Raw genomic sequence first — 20,069 nt, forward strand, 5'->3', positions numbered from 1 at the left:
AAAGAGGAGGAAGATTTTTGCTCAGACATAATTGGATATCTATAATGAGCATCGCTCCACCCCATTCACTACACCCAGCGAGCCGCCCTCCCCACCGATAATAAATCACCTCTTCAGATTTATATCACTAAAGATTTGTGTGAGAAACTGGAATCTAATGAGCTGGAAGAACAAACTGAAGAGTCCACCCAAAACTGATATTTGTGCATCTGAGCTACCACTGGAACCCCCCCCCCCCCCCAACCTACCTACTGCATTCTGTGTAATATCAGAAAAATTATCTAGTAGGGATGGTGGGAACCCCTCATAATGGGCACAGCAGGGGGGAAAAGACCCGGGAACTCAGCACAGGGATGGTGGGAACCCCTCATAATGGGCACAGCCCCGGGAACTCAGCACAGAGATGGGGGGAACCCCCCCCCCATAATGGGCACAGCAGTGGTATAGACCCAGGAACCCAGCACAGGGATGGTGGGAACCCCTCATAATGGGCACAGCGGGGGTACAGACCCGGGAACTCAGCACAGGGATGGGGGAACCCCTCATAATGGGCACAGGGATGGTGGGAACCCCTCATAATGGGCACAGACCCGGGAACTCAGCACAGGGATGGGGGGGAACCCCTCATAATGGGCACAGCGGGTGTACAGACCCGGGAACTCAGCACAGGGATGGGGAGAACCCCTCATAATGGGCACAGCGGGTGTACAGACCCGGGAACTCAGCACAGGGATGGTGGGAACCCCTCATAATGGGCACAGGGATGGTGGGAACCCCTCATAATGGGCACAGACCCAGGAACTCAGCACAGGGATGGTGGGAACCCCTCATAATGGGCACAGCGGGTGTACAGACCCGGGAACTCAGCACAGGGATGGGGAGAACCCCTCATAATGGGCACAGCGGGTGTACAGACCCGGGAACTCAGCACAGGGATGGTGGGAACCTTCATAATGGGCACAGCGGGTGTACAGACCTGGGAACTCAGCACAGGGATGGTGGGAACCCCTCATAATGGGCACAGACCTGGGAACTCAGCACAGGGATGGGGGGAACCCCTCATAATGGGCACAGCGGGTGTATAGATCCAGAAGATTTCACCAATACAGTAATAAACCATTAGGGGGCGACACTCATCTTAATATCAGTTTTGGGTGGACTGACCCAGTCTTCACTCTGCAGTTTCTATGTAAAAAGGTAAAACATGGAGCCCAATGGGACATCAGACACAGCAGGCTGGCAGTGAATTTTTTGTGTGGCTTTTAGCGGGTACCATTCTACATTCCAAAAAGAAAAAAGGTCGCCACACTGGAAATTTTTTTTTTTTTTTTTAAACCACGTAAAAAAGATTCAAGACGCGAACCCGATGCCAACCTTGTAATTTCCCAGGAATGCCCTGATGGTTTTTTTTTTTTCTTTTTAACTGGCCAGATGGTTTGCGTCTGTGGCGGCTTTGAGCCATGGAGGTCAGCGGGGGAGGGGGGGAAGTCTGCGGGTATCGCCCGGCAGCGGGCCATCGCTATTTTTAAAACAAAATATATAAGAACATTAAAAAGTGCTCGAGTCCAGCAAAGTACACTGCATGCCGCAGCACGCGGAGCCGCCGCAGGTTGGGAGGGGCTCTTTGTCCGTTGGTAGGGGCGTCTCTCCTGCACCGTGGCGGCTCCAGGAACGTCCGATAATCCACAGTACCCGGGTGTGGGGTTGTAGTATTGCATATCGCTGAGCGTAGAACAACCACACCAAGTCCTTGCAGCGGGAGAGCAGAGATCCAGTCGGATGAGGATCTCCCGCATGGTCTGGAGTCGAGGAGGAATCTGGTCAGTGGTGACGAGCGTCTGATCTCCAAGCTCCAGCATGGTCGCAGTTTAACCGAAAGGCTGCATTTCGGCGTCGGGACGTCGTTGGCTGCCCGTCAGATGGGAATCCCCATTTGGTTGGCTTGTTCTTTGAGTCCCATGATGCTGAAGGTGACCCTCTTCTGGTGGCCCGGGAGCCGGATGCCAAGCTGCTTGATGTCCCTGCGAAGGAGAGAACGTTCCGTTAAAGTCACCGACACCCGGAATGAGATAATTTGGCAATTTACAAGTCGAAGAATGTTAAATGCTGGAAGAGTCAGAGCGAAACTTCCATCAGCCATGAGCTATTCTGTATCATCGACTCATTATAGCGATTATTCATCAGGTTTACAATGTATCTTTTCCCCAGATTACCCAATAAAAACTTTTACAAGGTGGCAAAACCGGCTCCGTACCGCCATGTAGAAGCCGGGGGAGGGGACACCTTGGACCACACAGGCAGTGGAGGATTATGGGCTACCTGGCGCAGACATTATAAGCAGCAATATACTGTATATTCCGGCATCCCACCCATAGGATATGCCGAGCAGGGCCAGATCTGATCTTGGGGTGCAGTAAAAAAGGTCAGGGGGAGTCATTGACACTATCACACAGTGATATGACCTGGGAAACACTAGTAAACAGTATCTGTGCCTGTTTACATCAGGCCCCCCCCCTCTTACATCAGGGTGCCCCCTTACATCAGGCGCCCCCTCACATCAGGCACCCCCCCATCAGAGTGCCCCTTACATCAAGTATCCCGCCAACAGAGTGCCCCCCCATCAGGCACCCCCCATTAGGGTGTCCACTTACATCAGGCGCCTCCCATCAGAGTGCCCCCTTACATCAGGCGCCTCCCATCAGAGTGCCCCCTTACATCAGGCGCCTCCCATCAGAGTGCCCCATTACATCAGGCGCCTCCCATTAGAGTGCCCCCTTACATCAGGCGCCCCCCCCCCCCTCAGAGTGCCCCCTTACATCAGGCGTCCCCCATCAGAGTGCCCCCTTACATCAGGCTCCTCCCATTAGAGTGCCCCCTTACATCAGGCGTCCCCCAGAGTGCCCCCTTACATCAGGCGTCCCCCATCAGAGTGCCCCCTTACATCAGGTGCACCCCCCCCCATCAGAGTGCCCCCTTACATCAGGCGTCCCCCATCAGAGTGCCCCCTTACATCAGGTGCACCCCCCCCCCCATCAGAGTGCCCCCTTACATCAGGCGTCCGATCAGTGTTCCCTACCTGGATTGTCCTTAGAGTGCCTCCTTACATCAAACGGTCTATATCAGACAGTCTACATCAGACTGGATCAATGGATGCACTCTCAAAGACCTGGGGGGGCACAGCTTATCCCAGCACCCCCCCCTACCCTAGATCCAGCCTCGATACCAAGGCTCATGGTTCAAGCTGCACAGTCAACCTGAATTATTAGGGCAGCCAGGAATAACTTCCCAGCAGGCTCTGCACCACCATGTATAAGCCGGGGGGGGGGGGGGGGGGGGACACCTTGGACCAAAGGCAGTGGAGGATTTTGGGTTGCCTGGCCCAGACATGGTCACGACATTATAAATGGCCTATATATTCTGGCATTTTACCCAGAGGATACGCCGAGGCTCGTGGTTCTACAGCACAGTTAGGGCAACCGTCCTGGAATAACTGCCCAGAATGCCCAATTAAAGTGACCCAGTCATTTCCACCACAACCTCCCCATAGGATTATATACATTGTATTCATATTCTTCATCTGTAAAAAGGCCCATTGTAGTGATAATCAAACACTCCAAGACTACTGCTAGATGCCGCCATCTTGTATGTGATGTCAGCAGCCCCAGGGTTCTAGAGTATCCCCCCTTCACTCCTTCCCTAACAGCTCTTCTCCACTGCCCCTTCCTGTGGGGTTCCCGAAGGCTCTGTTCTTGGACCCCTTCTCCATCTAAACCGCCTCCCTTGGTCACTTGATAATCGTCCATGGCTTCCAATACCATATATATACACTATATGCCGATGACACTCAAATCTTTCGGTCTACACCTCACCTCACTCCTTCAGTCTGCTCTCGCATTACTAACTTACTTCCAGACATATCAGCATGGATGTCCCGCCACTTCCTCAAACTCAATCTCTCCAAAACGGAGCTGGTAATATTGCCCCCCCCCCCCTCTGCCCATGCCCCCCTCCATGACTTTTCTATCAAAATCAGTAATGCAACCATCAATCCCCCCCCTCATACCAGGGTACTAGGTGTATTCCTAGACTGACCTGTCCTTTCACCCCCAAATCCAATCGTTGTCAAAAGCTTGTAAGCTTCACCTCTGCAACATCTCGAAAATTCGCCCCTTTTTAACAACTGAAACCACCAAGCTCCTCATTCACTCCCTTGTCAATTCTCACCTCGACTATTGCAACTATTGCCTTCTCCTAGGCCGACCTCTCCATAGGCTATCCCCTCTTCAGTATATCACGGATGCTGCTGCCAGGCTTATCCACCTTACCAACCCCTGAGTGTCTGCCACCCCTCTCCGCCAATCCCTACACAGGCTCCTCCCCTCTCCGCCAATCCCTACACAGGCTCCTCCCCTCTCCGCCAATCCCTACACAGGCTCCTCCCCTCTCCGCCAATCCCTACACAGGCTCCTCCCCTCTCCGCCAATCCCTACACAGGCTCCTCCCCTCTCCGCCAATCCCTACACAGGCTCCTCCCCTCTCCGCCAATCCCTACACTGGCTCCCGTAAATTCAAAATACTAACCACAACATACAAAGCCATTCACAACTCTGCCCCGAGCTACATCACCAATCTTGTCTGCAAAGATCACCCAAACCGTCCTCTCCGCTCCTCTCAAGCTCCCTTGACTCCTCCTTCCATGCTCGTCTTCAGGATTTCTCCAGAGCCTCTCCCATCCTCTGGAACTCTCTACCTTAACCTGTCCGGCTATCTCCTACTCTAGCTGCCTTCAGGTGATCCCTGGAAAATCCTCTCTTCAGGAAAGCCTACCCCTCCTCCAACTAATCTTTTACCTCTTCCATCAGCTCATCCCCCACAGTTACCATCTCTTGTAAAACCTGCCCCACCCTATTAGAGTGGAAGCTTTTCTGAGCAGGGCCCTCCTAATCCTCTTGTATTTTATTGTATTGCCTCCCTTTTATATTGTAAAGCGCTGTGTAAACTGTTGGCATTATGTAAAACCTGTATAATAATAATAATAATGCAATGTAGGGAGGTGAGGGTTAAAGGAGCTGGGCCAGCACAGACTCCTGGCTCTCTATAGGACATGGCAGGAAGACACTTACTCTGGGCTCATCAGGATGACCTTGTCCATGGTGTTGAACGCTGAAGCCATAAAACACTCCGTATATTGCTGCATCTTGATTGACTCCAACCACTCGGCAATACTCCGGAAGGGCATACCGTCCGATCCGCTGGTGCTGGGCAACCGGATGGAGATTCTGCGGAGAGAGGGCGGAGTCACGGGTCAGATGGCGTTTTGTCAATCTAGGGAATGATCGGTGGTGTTAACTCGGCTTCATTTGGGACTCCCGAAAATAAGTTTCTAAGAAATGCAGGTAAAGAGTGATGGGCTCTAATGGAAGACGTTACAAATCTGTACAGGGTCCCTTTAAATGGGCACCAACTTCATCATCTCCTCCAAAACCTCACATGGTCAATGGGTTTGCCCAATCACATAGCTGACCAATAGCCTAGAGGAGGGAGATGGGTGGGCCAAGACACCCAAGAGGGTCCAAGACAGCTGTAAGTACATGACAGGACTTCTAAAGAGAGGCTCTAGAGTTCTACCCCACAGTGGCCATCCCATTAAGAGTTCACAATTTTGTGGTTGTTTTTGGCACGCACCCACCTTGGGTCAAAGTCAGCCATGGTCTTCAGAGATTCGGGGGCTCGGATCAGCTTGTCCAGGATACTGACAATGTCCGGGAACTTCGGCCGCCGGTTTCGCTCCTGTTGCCAGCATTGCATCATCAGCTGGTAGATGGCGGAGGGGCATTCCATGGGGGCCGGCAGGCGGAAACCTTCATTAATGTCTTTCATGACCTGGGAAAAAAAAAAAAAGAAAAAGCAAACGAGGCGTCAGCCAACACAGAAAACAGAAAAAGCCATCAACCGCTAAAAAATGACGACAAGACTGAGCTTCCTGCTGGGACAGACTCAAGACGTACCTCCTGATTGGACATCTCCCAGTAAGGGCGTTCACCGTATGACATCACCTCCCACATGACTATGCCATAACTCCACACGTCACTGGCTGAGGTAAACTTCCGGTAGGAGATGGCCTCAGGGGCGGTCCATCGGATTGGGATCTTCCCACCCTGGAGGAGGAACAAAAAGAAAAATGAAAAAGCTATCATGACATTGTAAAGATCACCTACAATATCATAAGCAATCCATATCAACATTCTGTACAGAGATGGGTGATACAATGTATCAAATCAAACATTTGTAGACTTAAATTGGATACAGCCATTTTCATTACCTACAGCGGGGTATCTAAACTTTACAAACAATGGGCCAGTTTACTTTTGTTCAGATTTTAGGGGGAGGGATACACAGCCCCAACATCCCCGGCGTCAGGGGGAGGGATACACAGCCCCAACATCCCCGGCGTCAGGGGGAGGGATACACAGCCCCAACATCCCCGGCGTCAGGGGGAGGGATACACAGCCCCAACATCCCCGGCGTCAGGGGGAGGGATACACAGCCCCAACATCCCCGGCGTCAGGGGGAGGGATACACAGCCCCAACATCCCCGGCGTCAGGGGGAGGGATACACAGCCCCAACATCCCCGGCGTCAGGGGGAGGGATACACAGCCCCAACATCCCCGGCGTCAGGGGGAGGGATACACAGCCCCAACATCCCCGGCGTCAGGGGGAGGGATACACAGCCCCAACATCCCCGGCGTCAGGGGGAGGGATACACAGCCCCAACATCCCCGGCGTCAGGGGGAGGGATACACAGCCCCAACATCCCCGGCGTCAGGGGGAGGGATACACAGCCCCAACATCCCCGGCGTCAGGGGGAGGGATACACAGCTCCAACATCCCCGGCGTCAGGGGGAGGGATACACAGCCCCAACATCCCTGGCACCAAGGGGAGGAACAGAGCCCGATTTTTGGTGTCAAAGGCCAGATAAAAGGCAAGCAAAGGTCCCTCAGGCCACAGTTTGGAGACCACTGACCTACACGATCATAATAAATCGGTAACCCCAAAGACACTGGCAAGTAAAGCACACATCTCCAGGTATAATCTAACCCTCTGCAATCTGCTCAGTACTCTTTGCAGAGCCTAAGCGATTGTAGTTTTTTTTCTTGCTCTAAAAACTTTCACACATTATTCAAAATTCCTGAGTGGTCACGGCATGATCGTTGTTCTGCAATAGTCACCCAACCACATTCTTTTTTACCCTTTTATAAACGGCCTACAAGACTTCCCATTTATCTTGAGGCACGTCAAGAATCTGCAAGCTTTTCAATCTAAACATTCTCTGAGTCCTCCCAACGACGGCACATGTCCCAGGCGTACTTACGCTGGTCGTGTACGTGGCCTCGGGGTCGTCCTCCAGAACCCGAGACAGTCCAAAGTCAGAGACTTTGCAGACCAGCTGGCTGTTCACCAGAATGTTCCGAGCAGCAAGGTCGCGGTGGACGTAGTTCATCTCGGACAAATACTTCATGCCGGCGGCGATGCCGCGTAGCATGCCGACCAGCTGGATGGGGCTGAACTCTCCGTCGTTGTCCTGCAGAAAGGGAAAGAAGAAGGAATGGTTCATACATCTGTAGAGAGAAGTTTCTTCATGTTGGGAGATTCATTTCCAATAAATAAAAAACAAATCCTAACAGTCTCACCTTAAGGAATTTGTCCAGCGCTCCGTTCTCCATGTGTTCCGTGATGATCATCATTGGTTTATCTGCAGGGACACAAAAGCCAACATCAGGGGCTGCACAAATAGGATCAAAACACCAAATGGCAAATCTAAGAAGGGTCCATGCTTACATCTGGAGACCACGCCTTCCAGACGTATGATGTTGTGGTGACAGAATTGGCCCATGATGCTGGCCTCGCTCAGAAAATCAATTCGCTGCTTTTCGGTGTAGCCGGCCTTCAGCGTTTTAATGGCCACCGGAATCTCCTTCTTCCCCGGCAGCTTCAGGATCCCCTTATAGACTTCTCCGAACTCCCCTGGGAGACAAAAAACAAGCATGTCAGCAATGGACCTGGCTTTCCCAGGAACCTCCTTTGTGACCCTTGGCCCCTGGTAACAATTTAAATTGAATGAGGCTCTAAAAATGGTCTCCTAGGTCATTAGGAGAATTCACTATATAGCCGGAACTTTACTGGCAATCAGCTATATGAGCTTGTTGGCAATTCCCTTTTCAAACCACTGGCCATTAATTAGAATTGCCCCCCTCCTCTCATGGCAATTAATCTAGAGTTGCCTGCCCTCCCCCTTGTGGCTAGAATGGCTTCCATTTTTCTTAGAAGACTTTTGGAGGGTGCCTGTGGGAATTTGTACCAATTGGTGAGTTCAGCTACTGACGTTAGATGAGAAGAACTGGATCACTAACAGGGTTTTAATTCATCCCAAAGGGGTTGAATAGGGATGAGGTCAGGGCTCTGTGCAGGACACTAGAGTTCCTCCACATCAAACTGGTCACACCATGTCTTTTTAGACTTGGACCCCTTTTGTGGCTCTAAACATTCTCCACTCTTCTTGGAAGGATTTCCACATAATTTTGGAGACTGTCTGTAGGAGTGTGTCCATTCGCATGGTCGGGAACTAATGTTGGGTGAGAAGACCTGGCTCACCCATTGGCCACCAAAAAGTAAAAAATAAAATAGACCTGACCTGCAGTAAACATGCCAATTCATCCCAAAGAGGTTCAGCAGGGATGAAGTCAGGGCTCTGTGCAGGACACTAGAGTTCCTCCATGCCACACTGGTCACACAATGTCTTTATGGAACGGGTCACATCAGGTCTTTATGGAGCAAGTCCAAACTGGTCACACCGTGTCTTTATGGAGCAAGTCCAAACTGGTCACACCATGTCTTTATGGAACTAGTCCAAACTGGTCCACCATGCCTTTATGGAGCTAGTCCAAACTGGTCACACCATGCCTTTATGGAACTAGTCCAAACTGGTCACACCATGTCTTTATGGAACTAGTCCAAACTGGTCCACCATGCCTTTATGGAGCTAGTCCAAACTGGTCACACCATGCCTTTATGGAGCTGGCTTTGTACATAGGGGCACAGTCATGATGGAACAGAATAGGGGTCTTCACCAAACTGTTACCACAATGGATGGATGAGCAAAATTGTCTACAATGTCTGTATGATGGATGATTTCCAGGGCTTTTCACTAGACACTTGAACTCCATCATTTGGTCCACATATATCTGGCCATATGGTGTACTTTCTTGCCTCATTTTCCATTTAGGTTGGTCAGAACACATTTGTTTGGGACTAAACCATTGGAAGTCCGAAGGATTTTACTCAAATCAACTAAAATAAGACTACCCAAAGGTCTGGAACCCTGTAGAAGATTGCCCCTTACCTCCTGGTGACACCTACCCTAAGGGGACCAAGGGAAAAGTAAAAGCTATCATGGGGATTGGACCTTTCCCTGCAACATCCAAAGTCATATGTAAATATTTGAAGCTCCACAGACACAGGTGGCCTTGTATGGCAATCTCCTATTTGGTTCAGCATGTGCATTTGATGTGATCCTCAATGGCCGTATAAATAAGCTGTAAGGCGGCAGTGGTTATATTTGTATAGACTGGTAATCTGATGCCCTTCAGTGAGTCGAAGTACAGTAGTATTTAACTAAAAACCGGTCTGTGCTCAACCATGACTGGTAATTATGCATGACCGGAAGGAACCAACAAAAAACCCAATAGACTCCGAGACTTCTGTCCGGACTCAGAGAGGGCAGGCAATGATACATAGCCCAGGAATACGTTCTACTGATAACAGAAAAGGCTCACAAAACTGCAACCAAAACCTTTCTACGCACCCTGGAATGGATTGTTGGTGCACATTACACACACTTATGGGAAAGAATGGATATAAAAAGGTTCCTAAACTATGCACATGATGTCTGCATTACGACCGAGTTGCCCCTACAATGTTCTATTAAAGTTCTAGACATACACCAATTTGTGAAAACATCCAATCTACATCTTGAGGCCATTGAGGATTGCCCTGGATTCTCTCACCTGCTCCGATGACCTTCTGCCGAGAGACAGCATTGGGGGGAATCTCAGTGGTAAACTTCAGCACGGCCTTGTTGGGGTCTTCATATGTGTGAGGGTCCACGTACGTCTTCAGGGGCTTCACTTCTGCTAAGAACCAGAGAAGAGGGGAGGTCAGACATAGCGGAGTTCTTTAAAGGAATAGATGAGCTGAGAGCAAATATTGCCTTGATGGGCCCTATTGATATGTAAATGAAGACTTCATACATCAGAAATACTGGGGGGCATCAGACAACTGGGATTTCTAGGGGAAGGCTCTCCACTCTTGTTGAGAAAAATGTAACCATCTTAGAGTTGACAAAGGAGAATAAATTGAGCCAGAGAGTGACTACTGCAAGTCCCAATGCTGTAGAAGTAATAATTTTTACCTAAAAAAAGGTTCTCATCTTCATAACAGTCTCTTTACTCCCTACATCACCAGGGGCCCAGATGGTCTAGGATCTTAGTACCATAGTCCAAGCTCCACCATGTCTATCCCTCTGAGGCAGCCATGCTCAATTAGGGTTCCGTGGAACATTAGGGTTCCTCCAGAGCAGTGGTCTCCAAACTGCGGCCTTTGCTTTCCTTTATCCTCCCCTAAACACCAAATGATGGGACACTAGCCCTGCCACAGACGCCAAGGATGGGACACTAGCCCTGCCACAGACGCCAAGGATGGGACACTAGCCCTGCCACAGACGCCAAGGATGGGACACTAGCCCTGCCACAGACGCCAAGGATGGGACACTAGCCCTGCCACAGACGCCAAGGATGGGACACTAGCCCTGCCACAGACGCCAAGGATGGGACACTAGCCCTGCCACAGACGCCAAGGATGGGACACTAGCCCTGCCACAGACGCCAAGGATGGGACACTAGCCCTGCCACAGACGCCAAGGATGGGACACTAGCCCTGCCACAGACGCCAAGGATGGGACACTAGCCCTGCCACAGACGCCAAGGATGGGACACTAGCCCTGCCACAGACGCCAAGGATGGGACACTAGCCCTGCCACAGACGCCAAGGATGGGACACTAGCCCTGCCACAGACGCCAAGGATGGGACACTAGCCCTGCCACAGACGCCAAGGATGGGACACTAGCCCTGCCACAGACGCCAAGGATGGGACACTAGCCCTGCCACAGACTCCAAGGATGGGACACTAGCCCTGCCACAGACTCCAAGGATGGGACACTAGCCCTGCCACAGACGCCAAGGATGGGACACTAGCCCTGCCACAGACGCCAAGGATGGGACACTAGCCCTGCCACAGACACCAAGGATGGGACACTAGCCCTGCCACAGACACCAAGGATGGGACACTAGCCCTGCCACAGACGCCAAGGATGGGACACTAGCCCTGCCACAGACGCCAAGGATGGGACACTAGCCCTGCCACAGACGCCAAGGATGGGACACTAGCCCTGCCACAGACGCCAAGGATGGGACACTAGCCCTGCCACAGACGCCAAGGATGGGACACTAGCCCTGCCACAGACGCCAAGGATGGGACACTAGCCCTGCCACAGACGCCAAGGATGGGACACTAGCCCTGCCACAGACGCCAAGGATGGGACACTAGCCCTGCCACAGACTCCAAGGATGGGACACTAGCCCTGCCACAGACTCCAAGGATGGGACACAAGCCCTGCCACAGACTCCAAGGATGGGACACTAGCCCTGCCACAGACACCAAGGATGGGACACCACTCCTCCCACCCTAACCAATGAGGAGGCACCGTTTACTTCCACTGAGGTCAAGGTCCTTTCTATTCCCATTGGTCACAGTCTGGCCCCTCTAAATCCTGAAGGACTGTAACTGTCCCTTTGTTTAGAAAGTTTGGAGACCACTGCTACAGAGGATGCAATTGGCTCCTTGAGATGTTGCTGACTGACCTCCCATTGGATGGTGCCTGCATAGTTTTGGGGTCAACACCACATGGCAAAGCCAGCTGCATGACACCAGTAACGGTTCTAGCTGTATGTATGGGGGGCATTCTGACCACACTGTACAGGAAGCCATCTTCCCACTGGCCACCAATGAATTGCTTTTAGCAAGAGTTCCCAGAGACCTGAAAAAGGTTTTGAGAAATCTTCAGGGGTAAAAAGTTGCAAAAATTCCTGCTCACTCCTTTCTAAGTGTGTGTGTGGGGGAGGGTGAACTCACCAGATTTAGAGAAGTACACATCGTCTGCAGATTGTCGCGCACGCCCGTTTCTTCGCCTACAATATGAGAGAACATTTAGGACCCCGATCACCCAATAAAGTTAACAGATACAGAGGGCCAATGACAAGCAGAAGGGAAGAGAGGACACCAATCTGGATACATTCATTGGCTTGACTGTGGGCAATCTTAGGACACTGAAGAGAGACACAGAGAGGGAAAGTGCGGCGGGGTACTTACGTCCGATGTACAAAGACGACAAAACCGATTAGTAGAAGAATGAAGAACACACCAGCCGCCGCTCCTCCAATGATTGCGGCTTGGTTGGCTCCTTCTGGTTCTGTGAACATAAAAGGGTATAAATTAGTATTAAATCCCAGAATGCTGAATATCGGCAAAGCGGTGAGCTCAGACATAGACCCATTATATGGATATAATACTATTCCAATCCATTCCACCGACCCTTACCTGCTGGGAGGGTGTCAAACTCATACTCCATGCTGTAGGTGCCGGCACCTTCCACCGTCTGGGCCTGAACCCGCACCACATAGGTTGTGCCTGGCACAAGCTTCTCGATGGTCACAGAGCTGCCGTCACATCGGTGGACGGAGTAGCTGTTCTCGTCATTCTGAAAAAGAGCAAATTAAAGGGAGAGTATGAGATCTTGCCTAATGTCTGGGGGGAGGGGGGTGCCAGGAGTAAGGGCAGGGGGGGCCAGGGCCCAAAAGTCTGGGGCCAGGGCCCAAAGTCTGGGCGGTCTTGATGTTCCACCTACCTTTTTGTTGTAGGCCACTTCATACTTCAAGACGCGGCTCTGCTGACGAGGGGCCACCAACCAGGACAGGCTCAGGGACGTCTTGCTTCGACTTTCCAGGTTGATGGAAGTCACTTTTGGGGGCTCTAAAAAAATAAATTATGGAGATCAGATGTTAGCCGGTTCCTGGTTACCATTGAAAATATACGGACATAGCTACAGGGGGAAGATGGACGCCGTTATGACTGCGCATGCAGGCAATTTCTCTTACCAGTCTGATTGAGGCTGACGCGCAGAGTTGTGTGGCTCCCTGCCGTTTTGGCGCTCGACACTCCATTCCGCGCCTCTACAGTGAACGTGTAATTGAGATGAGGCTCCAGGCCGCTTACGGTCAAGGCGGTGGCTTTCAGGTGGTGCGGGTTCTCCGAGAAGTGGATGCTGGCGTCACAAGGCTGACACTCCGTCTGGTCAGGCAGACATTGCTCACAGGTGACAACGTAGAGGACATCATCGCGGCCCCCGCTGTTACTGGGGGGTAGCCAGTGCAACATGACTTTAGAACCCGAGCCGGCGGCGGTCAGCTCACGGGGAGCAGATGGAGAACCTACAAGGCAAATCAGACATTGAGGTCCCATCTCTAGAACAGTCCCATCCACCAAAACTCCCGCAACTTTCTTTAATACTTACTGGTGCAAGGCGAGGAGATCGGGTCGATGGTGGCACGGAAGAAGCCATCTTCGCACGGGCAGGAGGTGGCCCCTTCGGAGGAGAGCTCGGTGTGGGCCGGGCAGGGTTGGCACAGGCTGCCCGAGGCTTCGGCTTTGAAGAACCCGGGTTGGCAGGCTGCAGGAGACAGAAGACATGGAAACGGTTAAGGAATCTCACCAGACGAGTTCTTCCTTTCTGCAGAGATCGCTTTACATGAGTAAACGGAGAGCAAGAAAATGCACTAAAATAAACAAAACCCAAATCACCTAACCACAAAAATGGCGGCCGGGCACCTCGGGTCACATCCGGCTTGGCTGAAACCTTATTAAAGAGGAAGAGTCATCCGGACACGTCACCATATACAGCCAGAGAAATGGCCTTCACAATCCCTCCAACTTATCACCATGCAGTGACTCTGCCTAGGCTGAGAGGAGGTGGTCAGTCTGCTGCAGGCAGGAGGAGGCATTTCCTCAGTCTCCCCTCCCCCAGTGATCAGACTGTACATTGTAACTTCATAGAAGCAGGAGGAGGCATTGCCTCAGTCTCTCCTCCCCCAGTGATCAGACTGTATGTTGTAACTTCATAGAAGCAGGAGGAGGAAGCATAGAAGGAGGAGGAAGCATTTCCTCAATCTCCCCTCCTCCAGTGATCAGACTGTACATTGCAACTATGTAGAGGCTGCAGCAGGGGCTGATCTGTGTCAGACATTTGTGAACACCGCTGGTATTACAAAGAATAAAGAGGCAGTTATAAAATCACACAGCTATGTTTTGGGTAGAACCTTGTCACCCTATGACCTCCGCCCCCCAGAGGAAGGACCTTTCCTCACTCCGGAGATGGGCGGAGGGAACACGCAGCCAATATCTGTTCTGGAAATGACAGAAGCCTGTGTTGTCTGGCCGGGGGTTTTATGGGTGGCTGGCCGGCTTATTAAACATTTAATGGAGGAGAGATTCCTGGAGAGACGTGACGTGGAGGTTAACCCGTTGGGCGGACACCGGGCCGTGCCGGGAGCTGGAACCTTTCACCCGCTCCTGCACTGCCTTTGAAGCCTCAAAGGAACAGGTCGGTCCGGGCGCCGGCTGTGTCACCTAACAATAGAGGCCCACCGGGGGCGCCAACCCGCCAGCCAGTTCAACCGGTCCGTCCGCTACTCGGGGGCATGAGGGACCATCGTCACGTGCCGCGTCTTCCTCAAAGCAAACGTTTGGCTGCCGGAGACGTTCTTCTACCAGGCCTTGGCTGGTCCAAGCCAATCGTAAGACAAAGCCGGCTGCCACGCTCTGTAAAGACGGCGAGCCGTCAGTGGGCCCCCGGGGGCCCTTTTCAGGAGCCATAAAAAACACAAAATGGGCCAACAAGGAGGGTTCTGGGGCTTTAAAAAGGTCCCATAAGTCAGTCGGCGTTTTATGAGGAGCGTAAAATATACCGGCCAAACCGGTAACACAACGCCGACACTTTACAAGGCTTTTACCTTAATATGCCGGCCGAGGAAGGGGGGAGACATTTTACTGCACAGCAGATGGAAGCTTCTCATCAAGGAGAGACGGTTATGGAGCAGCAATGCTCTGCCAGTTCACCGGATCCAAGATGGTGGGATTGTAGTCCGTGGCGTGAAAACGATCATCCCACTAAATGTGCGCCAATGTGCCGGAGATCTGCATTAGTTGGCGGTCTATTCTGAACGGCATGCCGCTGTGCCGGGAGAGTAACAAACACCGCCACCTTAGTGCGCCCCAACACCCCGCGCCCAGAAGCAACCGCGTACATCGGTCACGCCCGCACCACACATGTGGGGTATCACCGCAAACGTTATAACGAGAGCAATGATTCTAGCGCTAGACCTCCTCTATAAAACTTTAAACTGGAAACCTGTGAAAAAAAATTGTAAAAGCGTGATTTTATTTTTTATTTTTTTTTACTTTACCGCCATTCCATTTTAAAGCAGGACATGTTAGGTATCTATTTACTCAGTGTAATATTATCTTATGCATTTTACCAAAAAATTTGGTTATATAGATCATGGTATTTTTTGCATTAAAACGTTTTTTTTTCCCCCCCTAAAAATAAATAAAAATAATTGTTTGAAAAATTGCTGTACAAGTACAGCGTGGCCTAAAAATATTGCAATGATCGCCATTTTATTCTATAGGGTCGCTAAAAAAAAATAAAATAATAATAAAATTATATATATATATATATATATATATATATATATATATATATATATATATATATATATATATATATATATATATATATATATATATTTATTTATTTAGAATATATTATCTATACCGCGCCGCAGCACTAGGTAGCCAATCAGGAAGAATTGAAGAAAATAAAAGTGGCGGGACAGGAAGGGGTTAATGGACGATCGTTTCCCCCACATGTGGAGAGCGTTAGTCATCTGATAATTCGATCGGTCACATCTACAGTACAGAACATCCCGTCCATACCCCCGAGGGGGGGGGGGGGTGAATAGAGAGGATTCCTGAATACAGAACACAGGATTACCCCCCCCACTATTCTCTCCAGCAGCAGGAGCAGGGGGGAGGAGGACTCACTCCGGGGAGGGAAGGGTTCAAGTCTTTAGTCCTTTAAACAAACAATTTCTTCTCCCCGGAGGGAAGGACAACAAAGAGCCCAGCGGGGAAGGGGGGGGGGGGGTTTGTCCCCCGGAGGGTGACGCTAAAATGTTCCAGACAGAAGGGAAAAGGAGGATTAAAAAATATCAAAGGGCCACTAAAAACAACATGATGAAGGAATGGGGGGGGGGGGGGGTTGACAAACTTTAATAAAGATGTAAAAGTTTTGAGGAACTCAGGTGAAAAAAAAAATAAAGATGTTCTATACATTATAAACTGCGCAGGCGACTGTACGTCCATACATGGGAGAAATAAAATAAAAATAATAAAATAGAACAGCAAATAGAGAGATTTTTTTTTTCTCATTTAGGCCAAAAAAAAAGTTAAGTTGTAAGAATCTTAGAGTGGAAGAAATTCAAAATCAAGTCAACTTTCTGCCCAGATAAATTGAAAATGCAATAAAATAAACAACTAAAATAAAAAACAAAAAAAACAAAAAAACAAAACAAAACACAAAAATAAAAACAAAATGCAATCAAATAAAAAAAATAAAATATACAAAAAAAAAAAAACATTCAAAAATAAACCAAAAAAAAAAAAAAAAAAAAAGAATAAATAAATAAAATTAAAACAAAAAATAAAAAACAAATAGTTGGGGAAAAAAAAAAAAAGAAGAAGAAGAAAAGGTTGTGCAATGATTTTGGCTCAGCCTGTTAATTTTCCATTTATTTTATTTAATATGCAGAGGAAAAAAAACAAAAAACAAAAAATGGGAGAGGAATTTTGGTAAAAAGTTGGCCACGTTGGAGTCTTGCCCACCTCCTGCCAATCTGGAGAGCTCAGCTTTTCCCATCAGCGCCGACTGATGAGGGTCAATGGAAACTCTTGACCCGACTTGTCGTGGGGCTGTGCGAAGTCATTGTCACTGGTTGCATTGATGGTGGGACAATGAGGGGGGGGGGGGGCAGGGAGCATCTGCCACCAGCGGGGAGCCCACTTATGAGTGGAGAGGGAGAGACGGCCCTGGAAAAATAGCATTCTGATACCATGGCGGTCGTATCCGTGGGAACCGGGCCCGCCGCAGGCAGCCGTCATTGTCCTATAGATTCATCAAAAAGGATGAAGGGTCTCATCTTCAGCGCCGAGGAGGGTGGGAATGGTGAGGCCAGGCAAACAAACCGCCGGCTGAGGAGCACAGGTCCTGGCACACGGCCCGCAGGCATCAGCCGAACAATCGATCGGCGCTGGACGGAGATAGAACGCGTCAGAGAGGAAGAGTGTGAAAGAGGTTCTTCAACAGCAATAAAACATAAAAATTCCCCCACACATCCCCGTCACATGCACAATTGTTTTTATTCTTTTTAGATACATTGGAGGAATAAAAAAAAAAAAATCGGCAAAACTTGGTCACCAGAACCCCTAGGGATATCAACCGACTGCTCCATCTACATTCAGCGCCACTTCATCCAATGACAGCCATCGATTTACAATACAACCACCAATCAGAACGTGGTCCAAATGGGTCTGAGGGACAATGAATGACCTGTGACCCCCAAATTGTCCTCCAGGTTGGCTGCCCCCCTCCCCCAATATACTACACTGTCTGATACAATGTAACTTCTCGATTTGCACGTAGCAATCTTATTATTCTTCTTATTATTATTATTCATTATTCTTATTGTCAATTTATATTAAGAATAATAATAATAAATAACATTAATAATAGTATTATTATGATTATCGTTATCAATATTATGGCTAATATTCTTCTTCTTATTATTGTTGTAGAAGTAATAATAACAGTAACAACATTATTAATAATATTATCAATATTACTAATATTCTTATTAATATTGTTATTCTTATTCTCGTAGTAGTAGTAACAACAATAATAAGAACGTTATTAATATCTTGATTATCAATAATAATAATAAATAATAATATTGTTCTAATTATTCTTGTTATTGTTGTAGTAACAACAAGAATAAGAACATTAGTAAGATTAGTATTATTGATAATAATATTATTATTGACAATAATCATTATTATTAATAATAATCATATTATTCTTGTAGTAGTAACAACAACAAGAATAAAAGCATAAACAATAATAATATGATTATCAATATTATTGTTATTCTTATAGTAGTAGTAGTAGTAATAGTAAACAATAACAAGAATAATAAGAAAAACGTTATTATTATTATTATTATTATTATTATTAATAATAATATTGTTCTCATTATTCTTGTTATAGTAGTAACAATAACAAGAATAAGAACATTATTAAGATTATTTATTGATAATAATAATCATAATATTATTAACAATTATATTATTATTAATAATCATAATCATAATAATAATAATAATAATAATAATAATAATAATAATAATAATAATGTTGTTATTCTTGTAGTAGTAATAGTAAACAATAACAAGAATAAGAACAACAACGTTAATATTATGATTATTATTCTTATTAATATTATGGTTAATATTCTCATTATTGTTACTACGACTACATGTGACATAATAAAAAGCAGCCAGCATGCTGGAAAATCTGTGCAGCGTGGAAGCAGGACGGCGCTGATCTGCACATTGCGGGACCAGACCACAGACACTCCAAAGTAGTCGCAGAGCGACAGATACAGAGCGAGCTGCCCTTCCTCCACACCGACCGAATGTACCAACCTCCGTCAGTCTGGAGGACGGTGTGACGGAACCCCCCGGGGCGGAGCGGACAGCTGGGCGCAGAAAGTTCTAAACATGAAAAAAAAAAAAAAGGGACTTTAAAAACACTAAAAAACAAGCTCACACAGAAGTGTCAGCTCTTGGGACAAGCACCGTCTGTTAGCTTGCCGGCCTCTGACAGGTAGTCAGCATTTTACAGCAAGTTCCCGGAAATCTCTGGAGGAGCCCCCGGGGCAATACGGGGCCAAAACAGCTGCCACCCCCGCCCAGAGGTGCCAGTCCCTCCCCCGCCAAACTGACCCCCTGACTCCAATTTGTTATTGAGGAGACAAACATTCTGCAGGATGGACGGTGTCATGGCCGCCCAATGGAGATTAATGCCGATTGCATAATTTTGTTACATTTTATTGCAATATGAAACAATCGTACGCAGGAAGAATTCTTGGCGGACGCACGCCGAATCCCCCCCCCCACACAGAGAGATCTTTGTGTAATTGTACAGATAAGGGGATTGGGGAGGGGGAAGAGATGGCACGCCGGGCAGATAAGGCCGGAGCCAAGGGGTGTAGGTGGGCCCCAGGAGGCCATAAACACCGGCACAGGGTAGTCATCAAGGTCAAGAACAGCCGGTGTGCCCCCACCCCCATCCCACGCACAGCTGGAAGGAGACCATTGGGGGGGGGGGGGCTTTGTTCCTCTTCCCAGAACAAGACGCCTCTTGATTGGAATCCAAACAAATCCTTTTCTGACATTTTATGAGCGCATGCCAAAACGCGCCGACTGACCAACGCACGCCTTCCGCGTACACCGCAAGATCGCTCCTCCATAGGACAGTCAGTCTGCAAGGGGGTGCACCAACCCCCCAATAAATGATATCTTAGATGGGACCTGCCAACCCCCACAACTTTAGGGGCCCCAGAGACCTCTCCCCCCACCATCCCCCAGCTTCAGGGGCCCCAGAGACCTCTCCCCTTCCCCCAAAGCTTCAGGGGCCCCAGAGACCTCTCCCTTTCCCCACAGCTTCAGGGGCCCCAGGAGGCTCTCCCTTCCCCCAAAGCTTCAGGGGCCCCAGGAGGCTC

At 49.0% G+C, this 20,069-nt stretch overlaps 1 protein-coding gene across 2 annotated transcripts in view; it reads right to left on the minus strand.

The window, feature by feature from the left end:
• Positions 1-1,835: 1,835 nt before the first annotated feature.
• EPHA2 (EPH receptor A2) overlaps positions 1,836-20,069 on the minus strand; it is a 29,618-nt gene continuing 11,384 nt past the window's right edge. The window contains exons 3-16 of one of the 2 annotated variants that reach the window (XM_082273717.1): positions 13,688-13,843; positions 13,272-13,604; positions 13,022-13,146; positions 12,715-12,874; positions 12,487-12,586; positions 12,250-12,305; positions 10,067-10,192; positions 7,842-8,027; positions 7,694-7,755; positions 7,375-7,584; positions 6,009-6,158; positions 5,690-5,883; positions 5,124-5,279; positions 1,836-2,021 (exon numbers count right to left, since the gene is read on the minus strand). In XM_082273717.1, coding sequence (XP_082129843.1) covers positions 1,916-2,021; positions 5,124-5,279; positions 5,690-5,883; positions 6,009-6,158; positions 7,375-7,584; positions 7,694-7,755; positions 7,842-8,027; positions 10,067-10,192; positions 12,250-12,305; positions 12,487-12,586; positions 12,715-12,874; positions 13,022-13,146; positions 13,272-13,604; positions 13,688-13,843 — 2,120 coding nt within the window. In that variant the 3' untranslated portion in view covers positions 1,836-1,915. Of the gene's footprint in view, positions 2,022-5,123; positions 5,326-5,689; positions 5,884-6,008; positions 6,159-7,374; positions 7,585-7,693; positions 7,756-7,841; positions 8,028-10,066; positions 10,193-12,249; positions 12,306-12,486; positions 12,587-12,714; positions 12,875-13,021; positions 13,147-13,271; positions 13,605-13,687; positions 13,844-20,069 lie in introns of both variants that reach the window. The other variant, XM_082273716.1, reaches the window with a different exon arrangement.

The sequence above is a fragment of the Pelophylax lessonae genome, assembly GCF_965119305.1.
Source record: "Pelophylax lessonae genome assembly, chromosome: 12".
Classification (NCBI taxonomy): Eukaryota; Metazoa; Chordata; class Amphibia; order Anura; family Ranidae; genus Pelophylax; species Pelophylax lessonae.